Source organism: Pristiophorus japonicus, chromosome 16 (assembly GCF_044704955.1).
Source record: "Pristiophorus japonicus isolate sPriJap1 chromosome 16, sPriJap1.hap1, whole genome shotgun sequence".
Taxonomy (NCBI): domain Eukaryota; kingdom Metazoa; phylum Chordata; class Chondrichthyes; family Pristiophoridae; genus Pristiophorus; species Pristiophorus japonicus.
Window position 1 is genome coordinate 93,659,261 of NC_091992.1, and position 22,390 is coordinate 93,681,650.

At 40.5% G+C, this 22,390-nt stretch overlaps 2 protein-coding genes across 4 annotated transcripts in view; one reads left to right on the forward strand and one right to left on the reverse strand.

The window, feature by feature from the left end:
* LOC139226659 (ras-related protein Rab-40B) overlaps window positions 1-10,251 on the reverse strand; it is a 94,861-nt gene extending 84,610 nt beyond the window's left edge. For both annotated transcript variants that reach the window (XM_070857567.1, XM_070857566.1), the window contains exon 1: window positions 9,770-10,251. In XM_070857567.1, the coding sequence (XP_070713668.1) occupies window positions 9,770-9,983 (214 nt within the window). In that variant the 5' untranslated portion in view covers window positions 9,984-10,251. The remainder of the gene's footprint in view (window positions 1-9,769) is intronic.
* A 351-nt stretch (window positions 10,252-10,602) lies between these two features.
* Window positions 10,603-22,390, forward strand: part of fn3krp (fructosamine 3 kinase related protein) — a 28,840-nt gene continuing 17,052 nt past the window's right edge. The window contains exon 1 of one of the 2 annotated variants that reach the window (XM_070858170.1): window positions 10,603-10,846. In XM_070858170.1, the coding sequence (XP_070714271.1) occupies window positions 10,706-10,846 (141 nt within the window). In that variant the 5' untranslated portion in view covers window positions 10,603-10,705. Of the gene's footprint in view, window positions 10,847-14,219; window positions 14,306-22,390 lie in introns of those variants that run through there. The other variant, XM_070858171.1, reaches the window with a different exon arrangement.

Here is a 22,390-nt window from a genome sequence, read left to right on the forward strand (position 1 = left end):
GCTCAATCTGTTCTGAATCTATCCCATTTAGCACGGTGGTAGTGCCACGCAACACAATGGTGAGTCTCCTCGGAGTGAAGATGGGACATCGTCTCCACAAGCTGGTCACTCCTACCAATACTGTAATGGACAGATTCACCTGCGACAGATAGATTGAATTTTGGTCCCCTCGTCTTCACCAGGGTCTCACTGTCAGTTTGCGGTGACCATGCATGGGAATCCAGTGGCCGACCCGACCCAAATGCAGGTCGGGAATTTTTTGGCCTGGACCAGATACCATCCGAACCTGATGATCGCTGAAAGCGCGTCATCAGAATGCGCTCTGCCGCTTTCCCTCACCGTAAAAATATTGCGACCAATATTCAGCTGCAGAAATTGATTCCCGCCATCCGGTGCCCACATCAGGTTTTTCTGTCAGTGTACCCTCTGAAGACTGTGTGCGGCCCGTCAGCGTGGCGGCCCTTCAAGAGGAGGGCCCACTGCTGCGGCCGCCATGAAATAATTTGTCGGCTGATTTTCCAAACGGCCGGCAAAATAGTGCCCCTGGGTTCGGCCGGGTCGTCAACGGGCAGCCTGGCACCACCTCTTGGGTGTCTGGCTATTGGTCCGGCCAAAACCCTCCCGAGTGGCCCAGGGCCGAAGATAACAAATGACAGAATCACTCTCCCCTTTAACAGAGTGGAGAGAGCGTGGTGACGCACACGCACAGTGACGTCACCACTACTCCACCGTTGATCGACAACGGCAGAGTTCCGGTCTGACCTATATTTAGCCACTCAGCCTGGCTGAGTCAAAGTACTGAAAAGGCTCTTCTGACCACATCAAGGATCTGTGCGGTAAGTACAAAGCAAAAAATCATTGGTGCGCCAGCTTTCTTGCGCTGCTGAATTTCGGCCCCAAGGTGTTTAACGGAAGCTGCAGCCATAATTTATACTACCACCGGCAACCTAATCCCCATCTCCCAAGCTGCTCTTAAAAAAAATTATGATTTTCGTTTTGTATCTATTAGTTTCCTTTTTCCCACTTTACAGAAGTGGTATTGCAAGATCATACAGCTACAACTAATACAATTTATACCTCATCAATCAGGCAACTACTACAGTGCTCATATTTTACCAGAGTAGTCATAGTTACACAGCAAAGAAACAAAAAGGTACAATAGTATTATAAATAATGACATCACCATGTCAGAGCTGAAAATAGATCAGAATGCCTGACACCTAGATTTTGGAAAACTGCAGATGTTGTTTTCGTCCCAGATCTGGCAAGACCAGAAAGCTTTGATTATAAGCTATATAATTATGCCAAGCTCCATTCTATTCCTTTTCATAAACTGTTCATCTGTGGTTCTTATTAAAAGGCGTTTTCTGATGATCTAGCTCAGCTGATACTAGCTCGGTAAAGTTCCATTGGAATTTAAGTAGACTGGCATTCTTTCCAGACCAGAGTACTGATAAGGTCATGTCCAAATGAGAATATTTAGTACAGTACCCAAACCCCACCAAAAAGAAGAAAAAAAGACAATCTACAAATCTCTTCTTCCAGTTTTTAAACCAAGTTGGTGGCTTATGCTGGGGTAGGGTTCCATATGCATCAGCAGTCGGCCATTACCTTGCCTAAGTGGCCAGTGAGAATCAGCATGCTAATTGACAATGAAGGACATGTTAGCAAAGTCCAAATCAATCATCATGTGGAGTGCACAGCTGGCCATTTTAGTTGGAGTCATCTGGATAACCATCAATAGCAGAAACCACAGCTAATTTTACCTCTTGCAGACTTCGGAGAGCTGAAGCCAATTGTCACACCCCTAAGATCATCACATCGGAGAACGGACAGGTGATTGAATCTGAAACCTTTGTGCTTTCTGTAGCACAGTCTCCGAGCAAGTAGAGTTGAAACCCACCAAGGTATCTTGGAAACTGAAGGTTTCTTTTTTGGGTTATCTCGAGACTGGAGAGAAAATATTCATCGTACAAAGGGAAGAGAGTGATGAGTAATTTATATTAAAAATATTCCCACCTATAACCAAGCTTCTCCTTTAAATCCGACGATACTGTCTGCGGTCACCATGTTTCCTCCTTCAGCTAGGGCATAGAACAGCTGCCATCAATGTAAGTGGCCTACAAGATGAGTGTCTCTTTTCCAAATGCACAAAGGGTTCCATCCATAAACCTGGCTGAGCACTAACAATATTCTGTCTTTAGAGCCAAGTGAATTTAAATGACAGCCAACTCATGCATTCAAAGTGAACATCCTCTGCCTTAATTACAACACAGCAGTGACTACACTCCAAAAGTACTTCATTGACTGTAAAACATTTTGAGACGTCCGGTGGTCATGAAAGGCACGAAATAAATCCAAATCTTTCTTTAAATGTAGAGCAGGACTAGCTGTAAATAAAGTACAACACAAGAAAAGACCGAGGGTCCTTCCAATAGAAAAATCTGTACTTTTATGGCTTCCTCCTAACAAAATATCCCAAAAGCACAATACATTTTCAGTGCATCTGAAATATTGTACTGCTTACAGATTAATAGGTCACGTTTTGAAACTCTTTGTAGTTATCCTAACAGTACACATCGATCCTAGTATACTACGGTCAATTCATAGATTATTATGTAGTAAATATATATATATTTTTTTTTAAAAAGACTGCTTTAAATGTCATTGATCAATTCAATGAAATTAAGACTTCCTTTGTGGGAACAAACATCTATTTTCGTAACTGAAATTCCACATCAGAGTACACTTAATTACTAATTCCATTTATTGATCTTAAATTTGTCAAAGAAACAAGCATGCTGTCTGCATTTCTAATTCAAAGATTTTGAAAAAGCTTTACATAAAGGCTTGTACTTTCTTTTATAATAAATCCATTTAAAATAAAGATTTCATCATTTATAAGCTGAAAATATTTGCTGTAAAGTAATCTTGCTCTGTAATCACTACCCTTTGCCAGTATATTTAAAACAAAACTCCCAAATACTTGAACATGTTACTATTGCTTGCCTAGGCAGGCAGAAAATTACCTGCACCCATTAAAAAGTATCAAACATACTAAAATGGTCTTATGTTTGAACAATGTTAGGTGATTCATTAAATTAGGTAGAGAGTTAATTATGACTTTCAAGTTTATGAGGAATGCTTCAGGCTTGTCTATAACCGAGGCATATGAAAGCATGGGCCTTACCCTTAACATCCGTAAGACAAAGGTCCTCCACCAGCCTGTCCTTGCTGCACAGCAATGCCCCCCAGTCATCAAGATTTACGGCACAGCCCTCGACAACGTGGACTATTTCCCATACCTCGAGGGCCTCGTCAACAAAAGCAGACATTGATGCGGAGATTCAAAACCGCCTCCAGTGTGCCAGTGCAGCCTTCGGCCGCCTGAGCAAAAGAGTGTTCGAAGACCAGTCCCTCAAATCTACCACCAAGTTCATGGTCTACAGGGCTGTAGTAATAACCGCCCTCCTGTATGGATCAGAGGCATGGACGGTGTACAGAAGACACATCAAGTCACTGAAGATATGTCACCAACGATTTCTCTGCAAGATCCTGCAAATTCCCTGGGAGGACAAGCGCACCAACATCAATGTCCTCGTCCAGGCTAACATCCCCAGCATTGACGCACTGACCACACTCAAGCAGCTTCGATGGGCAGGCCACATGGTTCGCATGCCAGACACATGTCTCCCAAGGCAAATGCTCTATGCGGAGCTCCTTCACGGTAAACGAGCCAAAGATGGGCAGCGGAAACGTTACAAGGATACCCTTACAGCCTCCCTGTGAAAGTGCGACATCACTACTGACACCTGGGAGTCCCTGGCCGAAGACCGCCCTAGGTGGAGAAAGTGCATCCGGGAGGGCGTTGAGCTCTTCGAATCTCACGCCGAGAGCGTGAAGAGGTCAAGTGCAGGCAACGGAAGGAGCGTGCGGCAAACTAGTCCCACCCACCCCTTCCCTCAACGACTATCTGTCCCACCTGTGACAGTCTGTGGCTCTTGTATTGTACTGTTCAGCCACCAAAGAACTCACTTCAGAACTGGAAGGAAGACTTCCTCAACTCCAAGGGACTGCCTATGATGATGATGATAACAGAAGTAACAAAATATTTAACTTGTTTTGGAAACCCCAATCTTGGCTACTGATGCTACATAACGCAGCAATGCTTTGTGAATTGCAGATTGTTCGAACCCAAATATAAAATATTTAAATTCAAATATCCCCTTCAGGAAACATTACTCCTTTTCCTTTGATGACTTATACATTGAATCACCAGGTCAAATTGTCTGCCTTTATGCAAGAGCATATATTTTTGAATACATGTTCTACACGATTTTGAAAACACAATGAATAATATGATTCATTGAAGAACAATGATGCTTCATCATGATCAACTAAAAATAAATCTAATGCAACTGGTGGCATCAGCTGCACAATTGGGAGTTATTTCCCCCCCAGATTAGTTTAAAAAAATGTCCTCATCAATTCACCTAGCAGTGACATCAAAATGTAATTAAAAACAAATATATAAAAGCTACAAGGGGTCCCCAAAAATCAAACCCCTGATTCAGTCAAGTGCTCAATCACTTGAACGCCAAATTGCTCCAAGGAAAAAAAAATACTATTTAAATAAACTTTTCTTTCTAGTATCCAGCTGCCATTCTTATTCACAGGCTCTGTCAATTCTGGTCTATAAGTGACCACTGTGAAGCACAGAAGAACTTCCGAGGTGATCCATTCTCTATTCCTCTGGAAAAACACCTGGCATCCACTTTGTACTATTCAGTTATCAAAAAGCTAATTTTTCTCTCGGTTCCAATTTATTTTATTATCGCTAGTTAGAAAAAAACTTCAGCTAAATTGGCAATTACAATCAAAACTGCATTTGACAGTAGCTACAAATAAATGAACATTTTATACATGAGATTTTATTGCAAAATGCTTCACCTTGAATGGTTCTCTGGAATAAGAACATCGTATTGAACTAAAATCCTGTCAATTTCACTTTATATTATGTCACTGTTTGACAAGTAAACTGGAAGCTGCAGCAACCAAAATCTGAAGAAAAACAACATGCGGTACCACTTAAGAGGTCAGAGTTTGCAGCAAAGTAAAAAAGGAAACTTTATTAAACCTCAACTGTGATTTATTTATTTTTAGTTATTAGTGTTTGGGTACAGAGGTACTTCTGCAGTCCCCAAAGGCTTAATGCACATTAAAAAAACACAGATCTGGTGATATGAGCAGTTACTGTGGAATTTGTAACAAACAAAACTGGTATTTTATTGCCAAATGTTAAATGACACCATTTCAATTAATTATGATCTCAAAAGTATTTCCATTTGGATGATTAAATAATATGTTACAGGTACTATACTATTGTATATTTTCTCTATTCTCATTTATAGCAAAAAAAATAAAGTTGCTGTTTGCTAAAAAATTTTCATTACTTATTGATCAATATCATAATAGTAAAACTTAAACATACGCAAACCCAAAATCTACATGTATCAGTATAAATCAAGATATTTCAACGTGTAGCACAATATCAAATATTGCAATTGTGTATTACTGTAATTCCTCACATATGAGGGGCCTAGATATAGTGGATAGGACTGACCTATTTCCCTTAGTAGAGGGGTCAACAACCAGGAGGCATAGATTTAAAGTAATTGGTAGAAGGGGATTGGAGGGGAAATTTCTTCCCCAGAGTGTGGTGAGGGTCTGAACTCTCTGCCTGAAAGGGTGGTAGAGACAGAAACCCTCACCACATTTAAAAGTATTTGGATGTGCACTTCAAGTGCTGTATGGACAGGACTATGGAATAAAAGCCGGAAAGTGGGATTAGGCTGGATAGATTTGTTGGCCGGCGCGGACATGATGGGCTGAAATGGCCTCCTTCCATGCTGTAAATTTCTAGTATTCTATTTTGGAAGCGATGATATGCCTTTTCAGTATAGTCACTAGAATTGATTTTATATAAACTGTTAATCGGTAGGTAAGTGAAATTTTCATTTCATGTCCACTTCAACTGTGAAAATTACCCAACAATGCAATTAAAGAATTTGCCCTTCGAATAGTGGTTGTAGCTCGAGGTAGTATTTCCAGTTAGCGCTAGAGTGAAGTAATTACAGTTAACGCTCGAGTGAAGTAAAAGGTCCGTCACTGGCAATGGTAGTGCTGGAAATAAATTTGAGGTAATGAATTAAGAGCATCACACAATATTAGATGAAGTACATTTATCTTCCATTACTCTAAACAAAGGCAGTGACACTAAAGTTTTTTTGCCATATAAATAAATGTGACTTTTTCTTGGTACATGTACTTTCCTCCATTAAAGATCCAGAAGCTGGGCCAGGAAAAACAAGCCAGCTGCAAACTGCTCCCAATATCTGTTACTTGACAATCAACAGGAAAAATGTTTTTCTGTATTAGCTCCCAGCCTGAGAGAGGATTTGTTATACCTCAGCATCAACATCAAGTAGCCTATTTCTTAATGACTTGAGTATCAGAAACAGATCTTGAATGAGCGACCACAAAGACATGAACCAATGATATTTGCGGGTTCAGCAAAATGCATTGCAGTAAATGTCCATGGCACTGTATCATTAATTGTTATAAAAATAACATTTTACAGTAGAAAATATTTTCTATCAAAACAAATTGCTTTAAATACTTGATGTTTGGTAACACTAAACAAATCATGGAGTATCATGGGCTATGGGCAACACTGGCAAGGCAACATTTATTTCCGATCCAGAGTTGCCCCAAAGAGTCAACCATATTTACCCAGATGTTGCAGTAAATCAGACAGTAACTTCCAGCATCTGCACATGCGCAGTTAAACACAGAAATCGGGAAGTTACTGTCCAATTTGCCTTGTTCCTCCACAAGCTTCACTACGCGGGGATCTCGCCAAGAGATTCGGCATTGAAATACATGAAACGGCATGAAGTTACTGCACTTATGTGATAGATACCCACTAGAAACGCCAGAAAAAGTTAGGGTTTGTCCAATCAAGTGGAAGTAAATTTTTAATGTGATCTGTTTTATTATTGCCAAACAACCTCTGGTACTGAAATTTTACTTTTACAAGTGTTGAGTCGCATTCCTTCAGATTTCGATTATTGTTGGAGATTTAAAAAATTTTTTAAATCAAAAACTTAAAAAAATTCTGTCTCTTATCTCTCGCTCCCTTAATCCCATCTTTCATTCCCTTTCTTTATTTTGCTTTCTGTAAATAACTACCTTGAATTAAATATTCTAACTTACACTTCCTGGTTTAGACTCTGCATGCCTCAGTGAGAATTATTCAATCAGTTTGGCTATAGAGACATGCTGTTGCTTGCCCTGTTCATACAAGTCCCAGATCCCCTGTGCAGGACACCACACTATATCAGACTCCCAATGACCACAAGTTGATGCTCAAAAGCCCATGAAAAGTCTGCAGGCTGCTGTTAAGTGTAATGAATGGCAAGTGCTGTTCATTCCCCACTGGCTGCACATTCCGGGCCATAGAGTGGGACTGGAGTCACATATTCATCATCTGAATTCAATATGTACCAACACATCCCAGACGAGACATATTGAAAACCAATATTTTTAAAATACCTCAATGACAACTTTAATCAGTCCATAAAAGTTCAGTTGATTTCCCAACTTGCATCACAATAACAACAATCAAAATGCAAAATTTACTGTGTATCAGCACATGTTGTTCTTATATTGTTATCAAGGTAGTGAATCCTATCCCCTTTCCATCAAATAGTACATGTTAAATCTTCAACATTGTTTAAAAGCTGCTCCAGCTTGGATCCTCACATATAATCTGTTTTAACAGCAAAAATATAAAAAATTAACATTTTGCTAACATGCTGCTGACCTGTTGTTTCCAGCATTTTTGTGTTTTACTTAAAGCTAGCAATATTGCAGTTCATACAATTTAAATTGCAAAATTTAAGCCAAATTGGAAGACTATAAATTCAACCAATTGTATAACTGTGTTGTTTGCTAAATAGAACAGTGAAAATGTGAAAGTCAACAAAAACTCATGTTCGATCAGATTACTACATAATTCCTCATTCTATCTGCACGATTCTTTTTATTTTAAATTTACTTAGATCTGGTTCACAATGGATCAACCTCTAATCTCTGAATCACAGTTAGGAGTAAGATTGTTGGAAGTTAATCACTACAATATCTTTGGTACTCAGAAATTGCTCCAAATTAAAATCAATTTAAACAAATGCAGTTACACAGACTTAGATTCACATCAATAGATCATTGTGAAAAGAAGTTAAAAAATCTTTTAAAAATGTCATTTTGATCACATTATTATTGCAGTGGAATAATTCTACATTCCCTCAGCTAGCCAGTGTTATACAAGAACCTGCATTTATAGAATGCCTGTCAGGTCAGGCTGTACAAAAGTGATTGAAAGTCAATGAAATACTCTTGAAGTGTAGTCACTGTTGCAATGCAACCAATTTATGCACAGCAAGGTCTCACAAACAGCAATGAGATATGTGATTTGACAATCTGTATTTGTTGGTGTTGGTTGAGGAAAGAAAGTGAGTCAGGTCACCACTCTCCGATTAGTGCATAGGGATCCTGCATCCACCTGCAGTCTCTCAATTTAACAGCTCATCAAAAAGATAGCACCTCCAACAGTATCTCACTCCATCAGTGTCAACCAAGATCATGTGCTCAAATCTCTTAATTAGGCTTGAACCCATTACTTTCTGACTTGGAGGCAAGAGTGCTGCTACCACTGAGACAAGTGTGACACTTGAAAAACATCAAAATGCCATTCCAATGAAATGTCACATTTTCTAAGTAAATATACACTGCAATAAGAGCAATGTTCTTCAAAATACAGTTCAAGATAAATAGAACCAAGATTCTACAATCCAACAGATACAAATAAATCACACTGTTAGATATTAATACCTTTTAGCAAGCCTAACAGTTTCCCCATTGCAACTAATTGTCTTGTAAAAGCACACTTGCACTTTAATCTTACAATAATGCCATTTATAAAAGTTGTTTATACATATATATTGTTATGCAGTTCCTTCTCATTTTTGCTTTCTAAAAACTAGATATGAATGAAATGTCTTGGAAAGAGATAACAAAGTCTGTTTAAGCTAACGCATTAAATAAACAAAATCAAAGCACATGTATATATGTTTTTATTGAAATGGTGGAGCTTGGAAATCTACCCTGAGAGTTCTTACACCACAATTACACAACTGTAACACTTTGCATGTAAATAGCTTCATTGTATAATTGATAAGAAAAGTAGATCAAGCTTTCTTTTCTTGGATAACCTTTCATTTTAATTTAACACGATAAAAATATTCAAGATACCTAAGCCAGTGGGGTAATCTACTGCACTGATCTGGTACCAACATCCACTGACACTGGAATATTTCGTGTCTGATTCAGAAAAGTTTTGCATTAGATAACTTGATTTTAGAAATTAAGCATGTTCCTTTCAAATGTATTCAGACATAATTTGTTTGCTTAATTATCCATCTTAAGCATGAAAACACATCAAAAACATCTAGGGCAAAATAAAGATGGGTTACATGCATAACTAACTGCGCCTTTTGGTGCTCAAGTAAAACGAATGAGTGGGGGACCGTTCAACTTGAAATTCCTTAAAGCGAGTCCACAAGCTAAAAGTACAAACGCGCTGTTTGTCAGCGCTGGGTTTAGCTGCGTGTGTTGATGTTTGAGGGGAGCCTACTGTTGACTCACTCACCCATGTTGTAGCCGTACAGTGACTCGCTGGCTCCATCCTGCAGGCTGGCCAGGATCTCTCCTTTTCCCACGTCGCTGTCACCCACCAGCAGGAATTTCAGCAGAAAGTCGTAAGCCTTCACCGGGCTGCCTTTGCTGCTCATCCCCTCACGGGCTACGCTCCATACCGGAGCGGACTGGCGACAGTTCCTTTCGTTGATCAAGTAAAAATTCATGAAACAAGTTTCAGCTCGCCCACCATTCACTTTCTCGAGAAGATTCCTCTCCGGGAGCTCGCGCCTCAACCATTCACCGTCCGATGCCTCAAAAAAACCTCTCGTGCTCACCCCTGCCTCAACCCTTTTATTTTTTTAAATCTCTATTTCGAACTGTCGTACATGTTCTTTCCCTTTCCCCACCCCAATCTTTCTGACGGCTCCAATTCCACTTCAAAAGCCCTTATTGGAGACCAATCCTCCGTCACTCTCTCCTCGGACGCTCCAACCTCCCTTTGCCGTCTTTGAGCCGGCCGCCCGCCGTCCCTCATTGGTCACCGTCCGAGGTAGGCGGTCCCCCACTGCTCGTCTTTCCGTTCGTTGATTGGACCGGTTACCTATCAATCACATCCACCCAGCCCCGCCCCTCGGCTCTGTTGTTGACAACCATTCTCGCTCGCTCGGGTCCTCGGGCCTCTCTGTGCCGCGGTGGATTGTGGGAACGGTAGTTTCCAGAAGCCGTTCTGCTCGCGCTGGGCTGTGCAAGTGCGTAGGGTCTGAAATCGCGCCTGTTTTTGTTTTTCTTCAATTAAAACCTCCAGAAAATTAACCATCCACGTTTTTCAATACAGGAATGTTAATATTTCTTATCGCATTAATAATGTATTTTGTTTAAATTAGCGTCAGGCGGCCTACGAACAGTCTGTTGTCGAAGTCCCCGGTGGTCTGGCAGGCGAGCGAAGATGGAGAACGTTCTGAAAAGGGAGCTGAACACTTCTGGTCTGAGAGCGCTGGGATACGCAGGGGGCGGGTGTATTAGCCAAGGGCAGAGTTATGAGACGGATTCAGGAAGAGTATTTGTCAAAGTCAATCACAAAAGCCAGGTTAATGCATTTCCTTTATGGTTTGTATGAATGTTGCCATGGTGTGTGCAATGGGGCGGAGGAGCGGTGAGAGATCGGGGCCCAGGGGCAGCACGAGCCAGCCCACATTGTGAGCTATGGACGGTAGGTCCGTGCAGCAGAGCTTGGTTAATCCTTGCCACTCGATCAAGACCTAGCTCTGTCAAGCCTGTGTGGTGGCTGGTGTGCAATGGCCACCCCACGTTAACAGAATCCACGCACAGACATCTTCCACCCTTTAATATGTAGTTCGGGACCTGGAATGTCCGGTCCCACATTGAAATACCTGTGAATTCATCCCTTTTTGGTGTGGAAGCGGGTCATCCTCCATATGAGGGACTGCCTAATACTAATACTATAATGGGGAGGGAGGGCCTGTTTGAGACATTCAAGTGCTGCAGGTAGTGCAAAGAACCGTGACACTAATTACAGCTAATGCCTCCTGTCAAAAAGTCTGAATTATGAGGAAGGGCAGGAGAGACTTGGGCTTTTTAGCCCAGAAAAGTGGTAGAGGTGTACGAGATAATTAGGGGGAAGGGAAAGTTTGAATATTACTTTAAATTATGGCAGTAAGATAAAGTGGCACAGGTTCAAAACAAGTAAAAGCAAATTTAGGATTGATATCCAGACCTTCACACAGGGAATGATCAGTGTATGGAATAAGCTTCCAGATAGGAGGGAGAAAGCCCTGGAAGTATTGGGGAAAAAAAAAATATTTTATAGCGGAGGAAGTACTGAAAGGGGTTTTCAGGGTGGATAAATTTAGATGGGGCAAAATTAGGATTGCCAATTCTGGTTGGGTGTGTTCTTGGAGGTTCCATCACACCCCCCCCATCTCCAGTGACCCTGCATAGTCAAACAGACCCTGCATCTCCAATATTTCTATAATGAATAAATGAAAGAGTTCAAAGAAAATGAAAAAAAGAACATTATTTTCAATGGCCCTGAGTTTTATTGTGGGATGTTTGAAGCAGTATCCAGGCGATTAATTTACAATTCCTGGAGACTGCGGGGCAATCCTGGAGAGTTGATAACCCGAGGTCAAATAGCCGTCGTCTTCTACAACTAGGTTGTGATGTTTGAATGGTGACACCAAAGAGGGAGGGAAAGAGTGTCCTATAGTGGGGTGTTTTAGACTGAGAATGTGGGGAGCAGAACCAGCATGCACAACTGTGTACTCTCAGTAAATACAATAATTAGCCTAAATATTTTTTAAAGCGTGCATTTGAACACTAAGAATAGTACAAGGTCAAGGGGCAAGTTAGAAAAAAGTTGCTTTGTACAAAAGGTTTTTAAAATATGGAATACATTACCACAAGTGGCTATTGAAGCTGATTATACACAACATTAAAGAAGGATATATAAAAAAATTAAAAGGCATGAGGGAAAAAAAATCAGGACAATGGGCCAAAATTGCCTCTTTCTGTACTTAAATATATATATTCTTCAAAAAGGTTTGCGTGTCTCATTGAAAACATAAACCTTGTTATGATTGTTTCAGTGTGTTTCATTTCTGTTGTACTGGCAACAACCATCTTGGTAAAATTGGTAGGTATATTTTTTCAGCAACAGAAATCTATTTCTCAGATCTGTGCGTAACACTTCCTGTTAATTAAGGCATGGTGAAGACTGGAGTGTGCAAGTAAATGGAATGTGTGAAATTAAAGTCCATGTTCAGTCATGATGCTCCAGGCATCACAAGTGTGGGGCAGGCTTGATGAACCAGCTGGTCTTTTCCTGCCCATTGTTTTAGTATGTTTGTAAATGAATGTAAAATGTAGGTCCATAAAAATGAATTTAATCCTATGGCTTTTATTTGTGTACCCTGCTCTACAAGTAATACAGTATAGGTCATATTTCTGAAGAGATGCAGAAATAATGTGCAAATAAACATTTCCCATAGTCACAATAGAAGATGGATATTATTTGCTTCTCTGCTGTCAATTTCTATGGAATAAAGTTAGTTTTTTTCCCCCTCCTCTCCTGAAGTTCCTGACTTGCTCAGCTGCAGTTTCACTGGGTTTAAAGACAGATTGACATATTTTTGGGAAAGGAAAGATGTATGCATTAAGATGACATTAAATGCAAGCAATACAAGATTTATCCACAAGATTTATCCAGAAGAGGGCAAAAACATTTCCTCACAAATTTAAATGTGACGGCCCTTTTAAGTTACTGTTGCCTTTTCTGTTTCTTTCGTGACCTAATGTTTTCTTTTATCGAGATATTTCAGTTACTTACAAACACATCTAGAAAGTTCCTTGATGGCTGAGCGAGTTTATCCAGTTATGAGCTGAGCCAAGTAGATCCGAGAATTACATTTGGTCTTTTGGTTAAGGAGGCGAAAATTCACTAGGGTTCCTATTCCTGGCTACTACTCAACAAGCCCTGCTGATATATCTCTGAGTGAGTCTCAATCGGATTTTCCAATTGTAAAGCTACCCACCACATCATGGCTGCAACTGCACACTTCTAAGTAGAATTTCATAAGATACAGAAGCTGTGCATTCCCATACCTATAGCATCACTAATACACTCTGAGGGAAGTTTATCCTGTCTATCTGTGGGCAACCCAGAAGATCCACTAATTACTTGAAAATATTCAGAATGATTGGTGCCACTCAATGAATACCAGTTTTATTTTGTGTAACTAATTCTTGAATCCACAACTGATTAACACATTTATTTAGTCACCAAAAAAGCTTCCTAAATCGTAAGACCAATGAATTAATAAAACCTTTGTTATGAAGAGTGGTGTTTCATAACCAGAATAAAAAAACTGCAGACTGCAGAGCCCATCAGCACTTTGATCTGTCATGCTCGCCGAGTCAAACATCATTATATTCACTGTCACCTAATGTAAATTTTACAATAAACTGAACCAGTACAAGGAATTTTTGTAATCCTGCAAAATAATAGCAAAAAGCAAACTCATTATTATAAAACTCAACTAATCCTGTTTCTGTTTGAAAATGTGCTGGCTGTGATTATGTACACATATCTGCATCATGACTATCCCATAGACAGGAAGACAGGCAGATGGCAGATACTTCTGAAGCAGGAAGGAGGATAATGAATTGAAAACCAATTGATAAAGGCAGTACAATAGAAAAATACTGCAGATGCTGGAATCTGAAATAAAAACAGAAAATGCTCTGTGGAGATAGAAACAGAGTTAACGTTTCAGGTCCGTGACCCTTCGTCAGAACTGGAAAAAGTTAGAGATGTAACAGATTTTAACCAGATGCTGAGGTAGCTCCCCCTTTCTAAAGAACAGCTATTTGAGTGAGTAAAACTAGCATCTGTGGAACTCTTCCTTTGCAGGAATCAACATCTACAGGAAATGAGGGGAGAACATGGGCACAAAAAAATTGGGGGTGAATTGCCCTGGACAGATGTCTCGCATAAGGTTGAATCATAGAAATTATAAGACAGAAGGAGGTTCGTGCAAACCCTTCAGCCGGAGCTATCGACTCTTATTTCCTGTGCTTTTTCATTTAAATTGTTCCTTTTCAAATACTTATCCAATTCAGTTTTAAATTATGTTATCGTTTCCCACATTACAACAGTAACTCCACTCCAAAAGTAGTTCATTGGCTGCAAAGCACTTTGAGATGTCTGGTGGTTATAAAAGGCGCTATATAAATGCAAGTCTTTAATTGTTGTAATGGGCACGTGGTAAAGCGTTCCATATTTATATACTCTGTGTGCTTTCCCCTTCATCTTTCTAGTTTATGCTGTTTTGTCACCAATTTACCAACCAGCAGATGCAATCTTGTACAAAAACCTTTCACAATATTGTAAACCTCTATTAGATCCCTCTAATTCCATTGAGGAAAAAAAAAATCAAGCTTTTCTGTGTAACTATAACCACTTACTCATAGTTCAGTTTGAGTAAGTTTTCATTCTAACTTTTCTATGGCTTGAATATCCTTTCCTTACTGAAGCCTCCCAACTTGGCTAGGCATTCCACCACCTGCCTTGACCAAACCACCACAGTGGTGGTAGTGGCACTTATTACCAACTCACTCATTGGTTTCTTCCCCCATTCCTCCGGCACCTTCTGCTTTGAGCGTCTCATCTGGTTCCATCACTTCTTTAAAATCATCCTTCTCTTGCGCTCCCCCAAGCCCCATACTGAGTTTCTCCACAAGATATCCTCCCTCAGTTTCTGCACTGAGCAACTCCTCGTCCTCACTGATTTCACTCTCCATCTCTGCTCCCCTTACTCTCCTCTGAATTCACTGTCGTCCCCTAATCTCTTGCTCCATATAAATTCTCATACCTATATTCACAACCAATCCCTCAACTATACCATAGCCTTTCCTATGGTCTCGATCACTGACGAGGCCATCTTCACTCACTTTCTTGTATCCCTCACCACCTACATCCTTTTTCAAACTCCACTTCCTTCTGCATCTGACCCTGGAAAAAGGTATCCCTTAAGTTACTTACAACTGCACTTTCAAAGTCACAACTGCCTAGTCTTTGACCTTCCATTCACTACCATATTTCTTTAGCTGTTGATTTTGCTCAACTACTCCTTTACCTCCACCTTTGATGTCCTTGTCCCCAGCAAAACTGTTACTCCATCCCATCCAGTCATTACCCCTGGTATGGCCTCTCTTTGTTTGCTCGTCCAAAGGGGCCTGATTTGGTTGGACCACATCAAATGCTATTGGACCTCACCTCTGCCAAAACCACATGCTATTCCAAGAATACCCTTGAGAGCAAAGATCATACTGGCTTGTCTCCACTACCAACCGTCTCCTTAAACCCCTCTTTTTTTGCACCCACCACCCTCACCTCCAACAACGTGCAAGAAGGTCATGAATTCTGTGTCACTACTCTTTCAGACCATCCATTCAGCTGTCTCTGCTGATTACTTACATTCCCCTTGTCCACGAAGTTCCAATCAGCACGAGCTCTGAATCTACCTCCTGCTCTCTTAACCCCATTCCCAATAAATTGTAACCATCCAACTTCTCTTCCTGGTTTCCATGCTAGTTGACATTGTAAATGGTTCCCCTTTTCGGAGGTACTACTCCCCCTCTCTTTCAAAACTGCCGTCATCAACCTTTCCTGAAAAAAAAACCCTCAATCCTTCTGTCTTTGTAAATTACTGCCACATTTCCAATCTTTCATCTCCAAAGTGCTGGAGTGTGTTATTGCCTCCCAACTTTGCATCCATCTTTTCCACAACTCCAAGATTAAACCTTTCTAATAGAATTTCTGCTCCTTCCACAGCACTGAAACGTCCCTAACCAAATTCACAAATAACATTTTCTGTGACTGGTGGATTATCGCTCCACCACCTCTTTGCAGCCTTAATAGGGTTGATCATGCCATCCTTCTCCCAAGTCTCACTAGCCAAGTGGTTGGTTCCACTCATACCTTTCCGGTTGCAGCAGAGCATCTCCAGCAATGACATCATACTGCTCCTGCAACATTGCCCCTCAAATCCCCCAAGGATGTATCTTCGGCCCCCTTTTTTTCCTTATCTATGTGTTGCCTCTTGGCGACATTGCCCATAGCCATGGTGTCAGCTTCCACATATATGCTGACAACACCCAGCTCTACCTCTCCACTATTTTGCTTGATCCCTACAATTGCTTCTGTGCTGTCCAAGATTTAATCTTGTATGAGCTGCAATTTGCTCTAGCTAAACATTGGAAGGCTGAAGCTGTTGTTCTCAGCTCTTGCCAAAAAGTACCTTGCCACCAATCATTTCACTGGCCAATCTCAGGCTGAACCAGACTGTTCGTAACCTCAGCATCCTTGTGTACCCCAAGTTGAGTTTCTGACCCAATATCCTCTTTATTGCAAAGACCAGCTACTTCCGCAACATTGCCTGCATTTGCTTCTACCTCAGCCCATCTTCTTCTTAAACCCTCATCCATGCCTTATCATCTGAAGACTTGACTATTCCAATGCGATTCTGAACAATCTCTACATTTTGTAAACTTCAGCTCATTCAAAACTCTGCTGCCTGTATCTTGTCTCACACCAAGGCCTGCTCACTCATCACCCTTGTTGTCATTGACTTACCTAGGCTCCCATGTCCTCCAACACCTCAAATTTAAAATCATGTTCGACCTTATCCCGGTATCTCCTCCAGCTCAACATCCACCCTGCAACTCTGTGTTTATCTGACTCTGTTCTCTTGTGTACTCTCCTCATTCGCCCCTTGGTCGAGTTTCTGCTCCTTCCACGGCACTGGAATGCCCCTAACCAAATTCACAAATGACTGTTTCTGTGACTGGTGGATTATCTCATCTCTGCAGCCTTAATAGGATTGATCTTGCCATCCTCTTCCCAAAGTCTCTGTGTCAGCTGTGGCTCAATGGGTAGCATTCTTGCCTCTGGAGTCAGTGGGTCGTGGGTGCTCAAGTCCCTGGAGTGGGACTTGAGCACAGAAATCTAGGCTGACACTCCAGTGCAGTGCTGAGGGAGTGCTGTAATATCGGAGGTGCTGTCTTTCGGATAAGACATTAAACCGAGGTTTTGTCTGCTCTCAGTTGGACGTAAAAGATCTCATGGCACTATTTCGAAGAAGAGCAGGGGAGTTATTCCTGACCAATATTTATCCCTCAATCAACATAACAAAAAAACTTGATTATCTGGTCATTATCACATTGCTGTTTGTGGGAGTTTGCTGTGTGCAAATTAGCTGCCGTGTTTCTGAAATTACAAAAGTGACTAAACTCCAAAAGTAATTAATTGGCTGTAAAGCATTTTGAGATGTCCGGTGGTCGTGAAAGGCGCTATATAAATGCAAGTCTTTTTTTCTTTTATCATTGGCAGCCGTGCCTTCAGTTGCCTAGTCTCCATGCTTTTGAAGTCCCTCCCTAAACTGTTTTGCTTCTCCCTCTCCCTCTCCTTTAAAACCCTCCTTAAGATCCACCTCTGAGCAAGCATTGGTCGCCCTTCTAATATCTTTGTGGCTTTTTTAATATGTCTCTGTGAAACACTCTAGGATGTTTTTCCACCTTATAATGCAAAGTGTTGTTATAATGGGATATCCAATAATGCATGTACTCCAACTGTTCTAAATATTGCCTTGTAAATATTTAGCATCACTTCATTTGCTTTTATATTCATGGCTCTGTGTTTAAATCCAGAATTCTATTGGCTTTTTATGATATTTTCTAGTTGCATCCTTACTTTTAAAGATCTATGTATCTGTACCACTACATTGAACTGCTTTTGCCATCTATCTTTTGCATTCTTCCTCAAGGTTTGTCATTCCCCCAAATTTTTATTATTGACAAACTTCTATATCATTTTTCTTGTATCTATGTTCACATTAATTAAATAATGTGCCAGCATGGCTCAATCACAACACTGTCACCGCTTGAGTCAGAAAGTTGTGGTTTCAAGCCCTACTCCAGGACTTGAGCACGCAATCTAGGCTGACCATTTAGTGTAGTATTGAGGCAGTTCTGCATTGCCGGCAGTGTCATCATTTAGATGAGACGTTAAGTTCAAGACCCATCTTCCTGTTTGGGTGAAAGTAAAACATTTTATGGCATTTTTTCAAAGAAGTACAGCGAGCTCTCCCAGTGTTCTGAGCAACATTCATCCATCTACCAGCACCACTATAATAAATTAACTGGTTATTTATCTTGTTCACTGTGGGACCGTGCTTGCTTAATGAGTATTTTGCTTCCGTTTTTAGAAGGAAGGTGAAAGCATGACTGCAGAAGTAACTCTAGCAGAGTGCGTGCTAGAGATAAATATTCAAATGTTTTTTTAATGTATAGTCATTGTTGTTTTCCCAGCTTATCTCTTCTCCTTTGTTGGACAGTAATGTAGCAGTTGCAGCCCTCCAATTCTTTGGCCTAATCCCATTTCCAAAGAATTTAAAAAAATTATAATTTGTACCCGTGTCATCTCTCAACTTCCTTCCATATACTGGGCTGCATACTTCTGGGTCTGTTGACGTATCTTCTTTTAGTCCTTCTTAACTTTTGAATATTTATCTCTACTAGTCACTCTTCCATGTCCTCCTCAGGTACTCCTACAGTAGTCCCACTTTCACCTTCCTCTGCAAAAGCTGCGGCAAAATACTCATTTAGAATCTCTGCCATTCCTTCACTTTTGAGTACGAGATGATCTGCTTCATCTCCAGTCCTTCTGTTTTAACAATTTGGTTAGATAAAATAGAAAAGTGGCAGGGTTGGTAATCTTGGAAGGATGAGAAAAAAATGGGCTGAAGGGCCTTTTCTATCTGAACCCATCTTGTGATGAAAACTAGAGATATTATTTGTGGTTGCGTATATGTTTAAATGTAATATAACCAATTGTTCTGAACTATGGTTTTAAAATATGAAATGGGTTGCAGAATTTAGATAGTCTTATCCTTTGATCTGCAACAGAGTCAGGTTGATGGGGTGAAGTGCGAATTTATGTGTGAGAGACAGCTGCTCTGCATGCTTAATTGTTAGCTGAAGATGTATAAGCATTGATGGGCAGGTGTGCCCGCCTTTCGAATCAGGATAATGTTTGTTGAGCCATATGTTATGGTCTATAGTGTCTTTCATAATCTTTCTTTCTGAATTTAATTTTGTTCAGAGTAGCATTAGATATTATCATTGTTCTGTGAAAATAGACTAGTTGTGCTTTGTCAGTGTGCAACATCCTCCAGCATGTCAGTAGATTCAAACATCAACGAGGATTTGGGCTTATCGACTGTCTTTCCTTGCTCTCCTGTCATCAAAAACTGTAGCAGAGAAGATCTCAGGAACACGCTTCTGTGCTGCAGTGAGAATTGGAGTCTGCATTCACAAGTACTTTATCGAGAACTTGGCAAAACAGACACTTAATTTTCACTTTGTCATGAGAAGATTTGAACGGATTTAAAAAAGCTCTTATGTAGCCTGAGTACTTAATTTATGCTCCGTATCTACCCTTAATATTACTGTAATCGTGATGTTTTTCTGTGCTCAGTTTGTAAATAAATACTGTGGCTAATTCTGGTTGGTGATAGTTCAGAGCAGTGGTGATGTTTTTTTTGTTGAATAGACTAAATTCTACAGTATGAACATATGTAATGTCCAAAATAGAGAATATCAGAATTGGATTAATTCTTAGATCTTGGTTGTGGAACCCCTGAGAGGGCAGAGTAAGTAAGAATATCTCTGGACTTTGGGGAGAAGGTCTGCTCACAGATACCTGTACCACTATTGAAAGAGGCGACAGTACTCTTTTTTAAAAAAAACTTTATTTTTAACAATGGTGAATATTCAAACTCGCTCTCTGACTCATTTCCCAATGTGTTAGTAACAGAATCCAAGTTTGTGCTGTGAATTTAATTTCACAGTAGTTCACTGCTTAAGGAATTTACAAGGTGCAACCAGTCGCATCTGGAGAGAGGCAAGAATATAATCCAACACCCTCCATGCGTGAAATAATTAATTTCTAGCTATATTTATTTTCCAAAATGACCACTTTTGGTGAGCTTGTTAGTCTGTGGAAACCACATTGCGTTATCAGTCATGTGGATAGCAAGGACCGTCAGCTATGAGAACCGAAACACAAATGGTTGACAATTTTGCGCTAGCTCCCCAACTGACTCTAGACCTAGTCTATCCATTCCTGGCCCAGTAACCTCACTTTCCTTGGACTCTTGCACACTCTTAAGTACCCCTAACATTCTCATTATCAGGCTCTGGCATTTCTGCACTTGGTGCCTGTACTCAGTTCTCTGGGGCTGTGCTCACCTCTTGTCATCTCCCTGTAAGCAATGCCACAGGAGATTAACTAGTTTAAAACTTAAGTTATTCCCACAACTATTCCAGAAACTGAATAATACCATCCTCCAGCCCTATAACTCTCCAAGATCTCTACACTCCTTCAATTCTGACCTTTAGCACATCGCTGATTTTGATTGCTCCACCTAGGCCCTGAGCTTCGGAATTCCCTCTCTTAACCTCTCTACCTCTCCTTCTTTAAGACACACCTTAAAACCTTCCTCTTTGATGAAGCTTTTGGTCACCTTGCCTAACATCTGCTTTTGTGGTTCGGTGTCAAATTTTGTTTATAATGATGTTTTACTACTAATGCAAGTTGTTTGGTTCTAGAAAATACTGCATTTTGGCACATGTTTTTTTTTACTGCCCTCGACATAAGATGACGGTCAAGGATTTAAATGTCTGCAATACACCAGGACTAGATGGGATAGACTTTTGATTCCTCAGTGAAGTGAAAGGGAAAATATGTTGGTGGTTAATCATTTTGGAGTTCTATAAACCAAGGAGTTGTAATTTAGTCTGAAAATTTTTTATTCAACGATTCAAAAGTGGAGTGAATCGTGAAGCAAGGAATCCCAGCCTACATCAGTAATGGGGATAACACTTACAACCATCTTACTGGATGTTATTAGTCATCTTTTGAGTCAAAAACAAGCATTTCATGGTAATTAATCGCATATAAAATATTGAGATGTTTCTGAACGACATTATAAGCACTATAATGGGAAGATTCTATATCTAAACAAAACCAAATTTTCTAAGAGCTTTTAGTAGTTCACCCATTGCCCAAAATAAAGCAGCATGTTGCAGTACATTCTATACAATTTACTTAGTTATTAATAGATGGAATACAATGTCGGAAAATGTGAGGTCATCCACCTTGGGGGAAAAAAAACAGAAGGGAATATTATTTGAATGGGGAGAAATTACAACATGATGCGGTGCAGAGGGACCTGGGGGTCCTTGTGCATGAAACTCTTTTGAATTTCAAAAGTTAGTTTGCAGGTGCAGCAGGTAATCAGGAAGGCGAATGGAATGTTGGCCTTCATTGCGAGAGCGATGGAGTATAAAAGCAGGGAGGTCCTGCTGCAACTGTACAGGGTATTGGTGAGGCCGCACCTGGAGTACTGCGTGCAGTTTTGATCACCTTACTTAAGGAAGGATATACTAGCCTTGGAGGGGGTACAGAGACGATTCACTAGGCTGATTCCGGAGATGAGGGGGTTACCTTATGATGATAGATTGAGTAGATTGGGTCTTTATTCGTTGGAGTTCAGAAGGATGAGGGGTGATCTTATAGAAACATTTAAAATGATGAAAGGGATAGACAAGATAGAGGCAGAGAGGTTGTTTCCACTGGTCGGGGAGACTAGAACTAGGGGGCACAGCCTCAAAATACGGGGGAGCCAATTTACAACCGAGTTTAGAAGGAATTTCTTCTCCCAGAGGGTTGTGAATCTGAAATTCTCTGCCCAAGGATGCAATTGAGGCTATCTCATTGAATGTATTCAAATCACAGACAGATAGATTTTTAACCAATAAGGGAATTAAGGGTTTTGGGGAGCGGGCGGGTCAGTGGAGCTGAGTCCACGGCCAGATCAGCCATGATCTTTTTGAATGGCGGAGCAGGCTCGAGGGGCTAGATGGCCTACTCCTGTTCCTAATTCTTATGTTCTTATGTAATGTATTTGAGCAAGAATGAAATACCTAGAATATTATAAGCAAATTTAATTTTATATCATTGGGTGACTCAATCATAAGTTGGTTTTAGTTT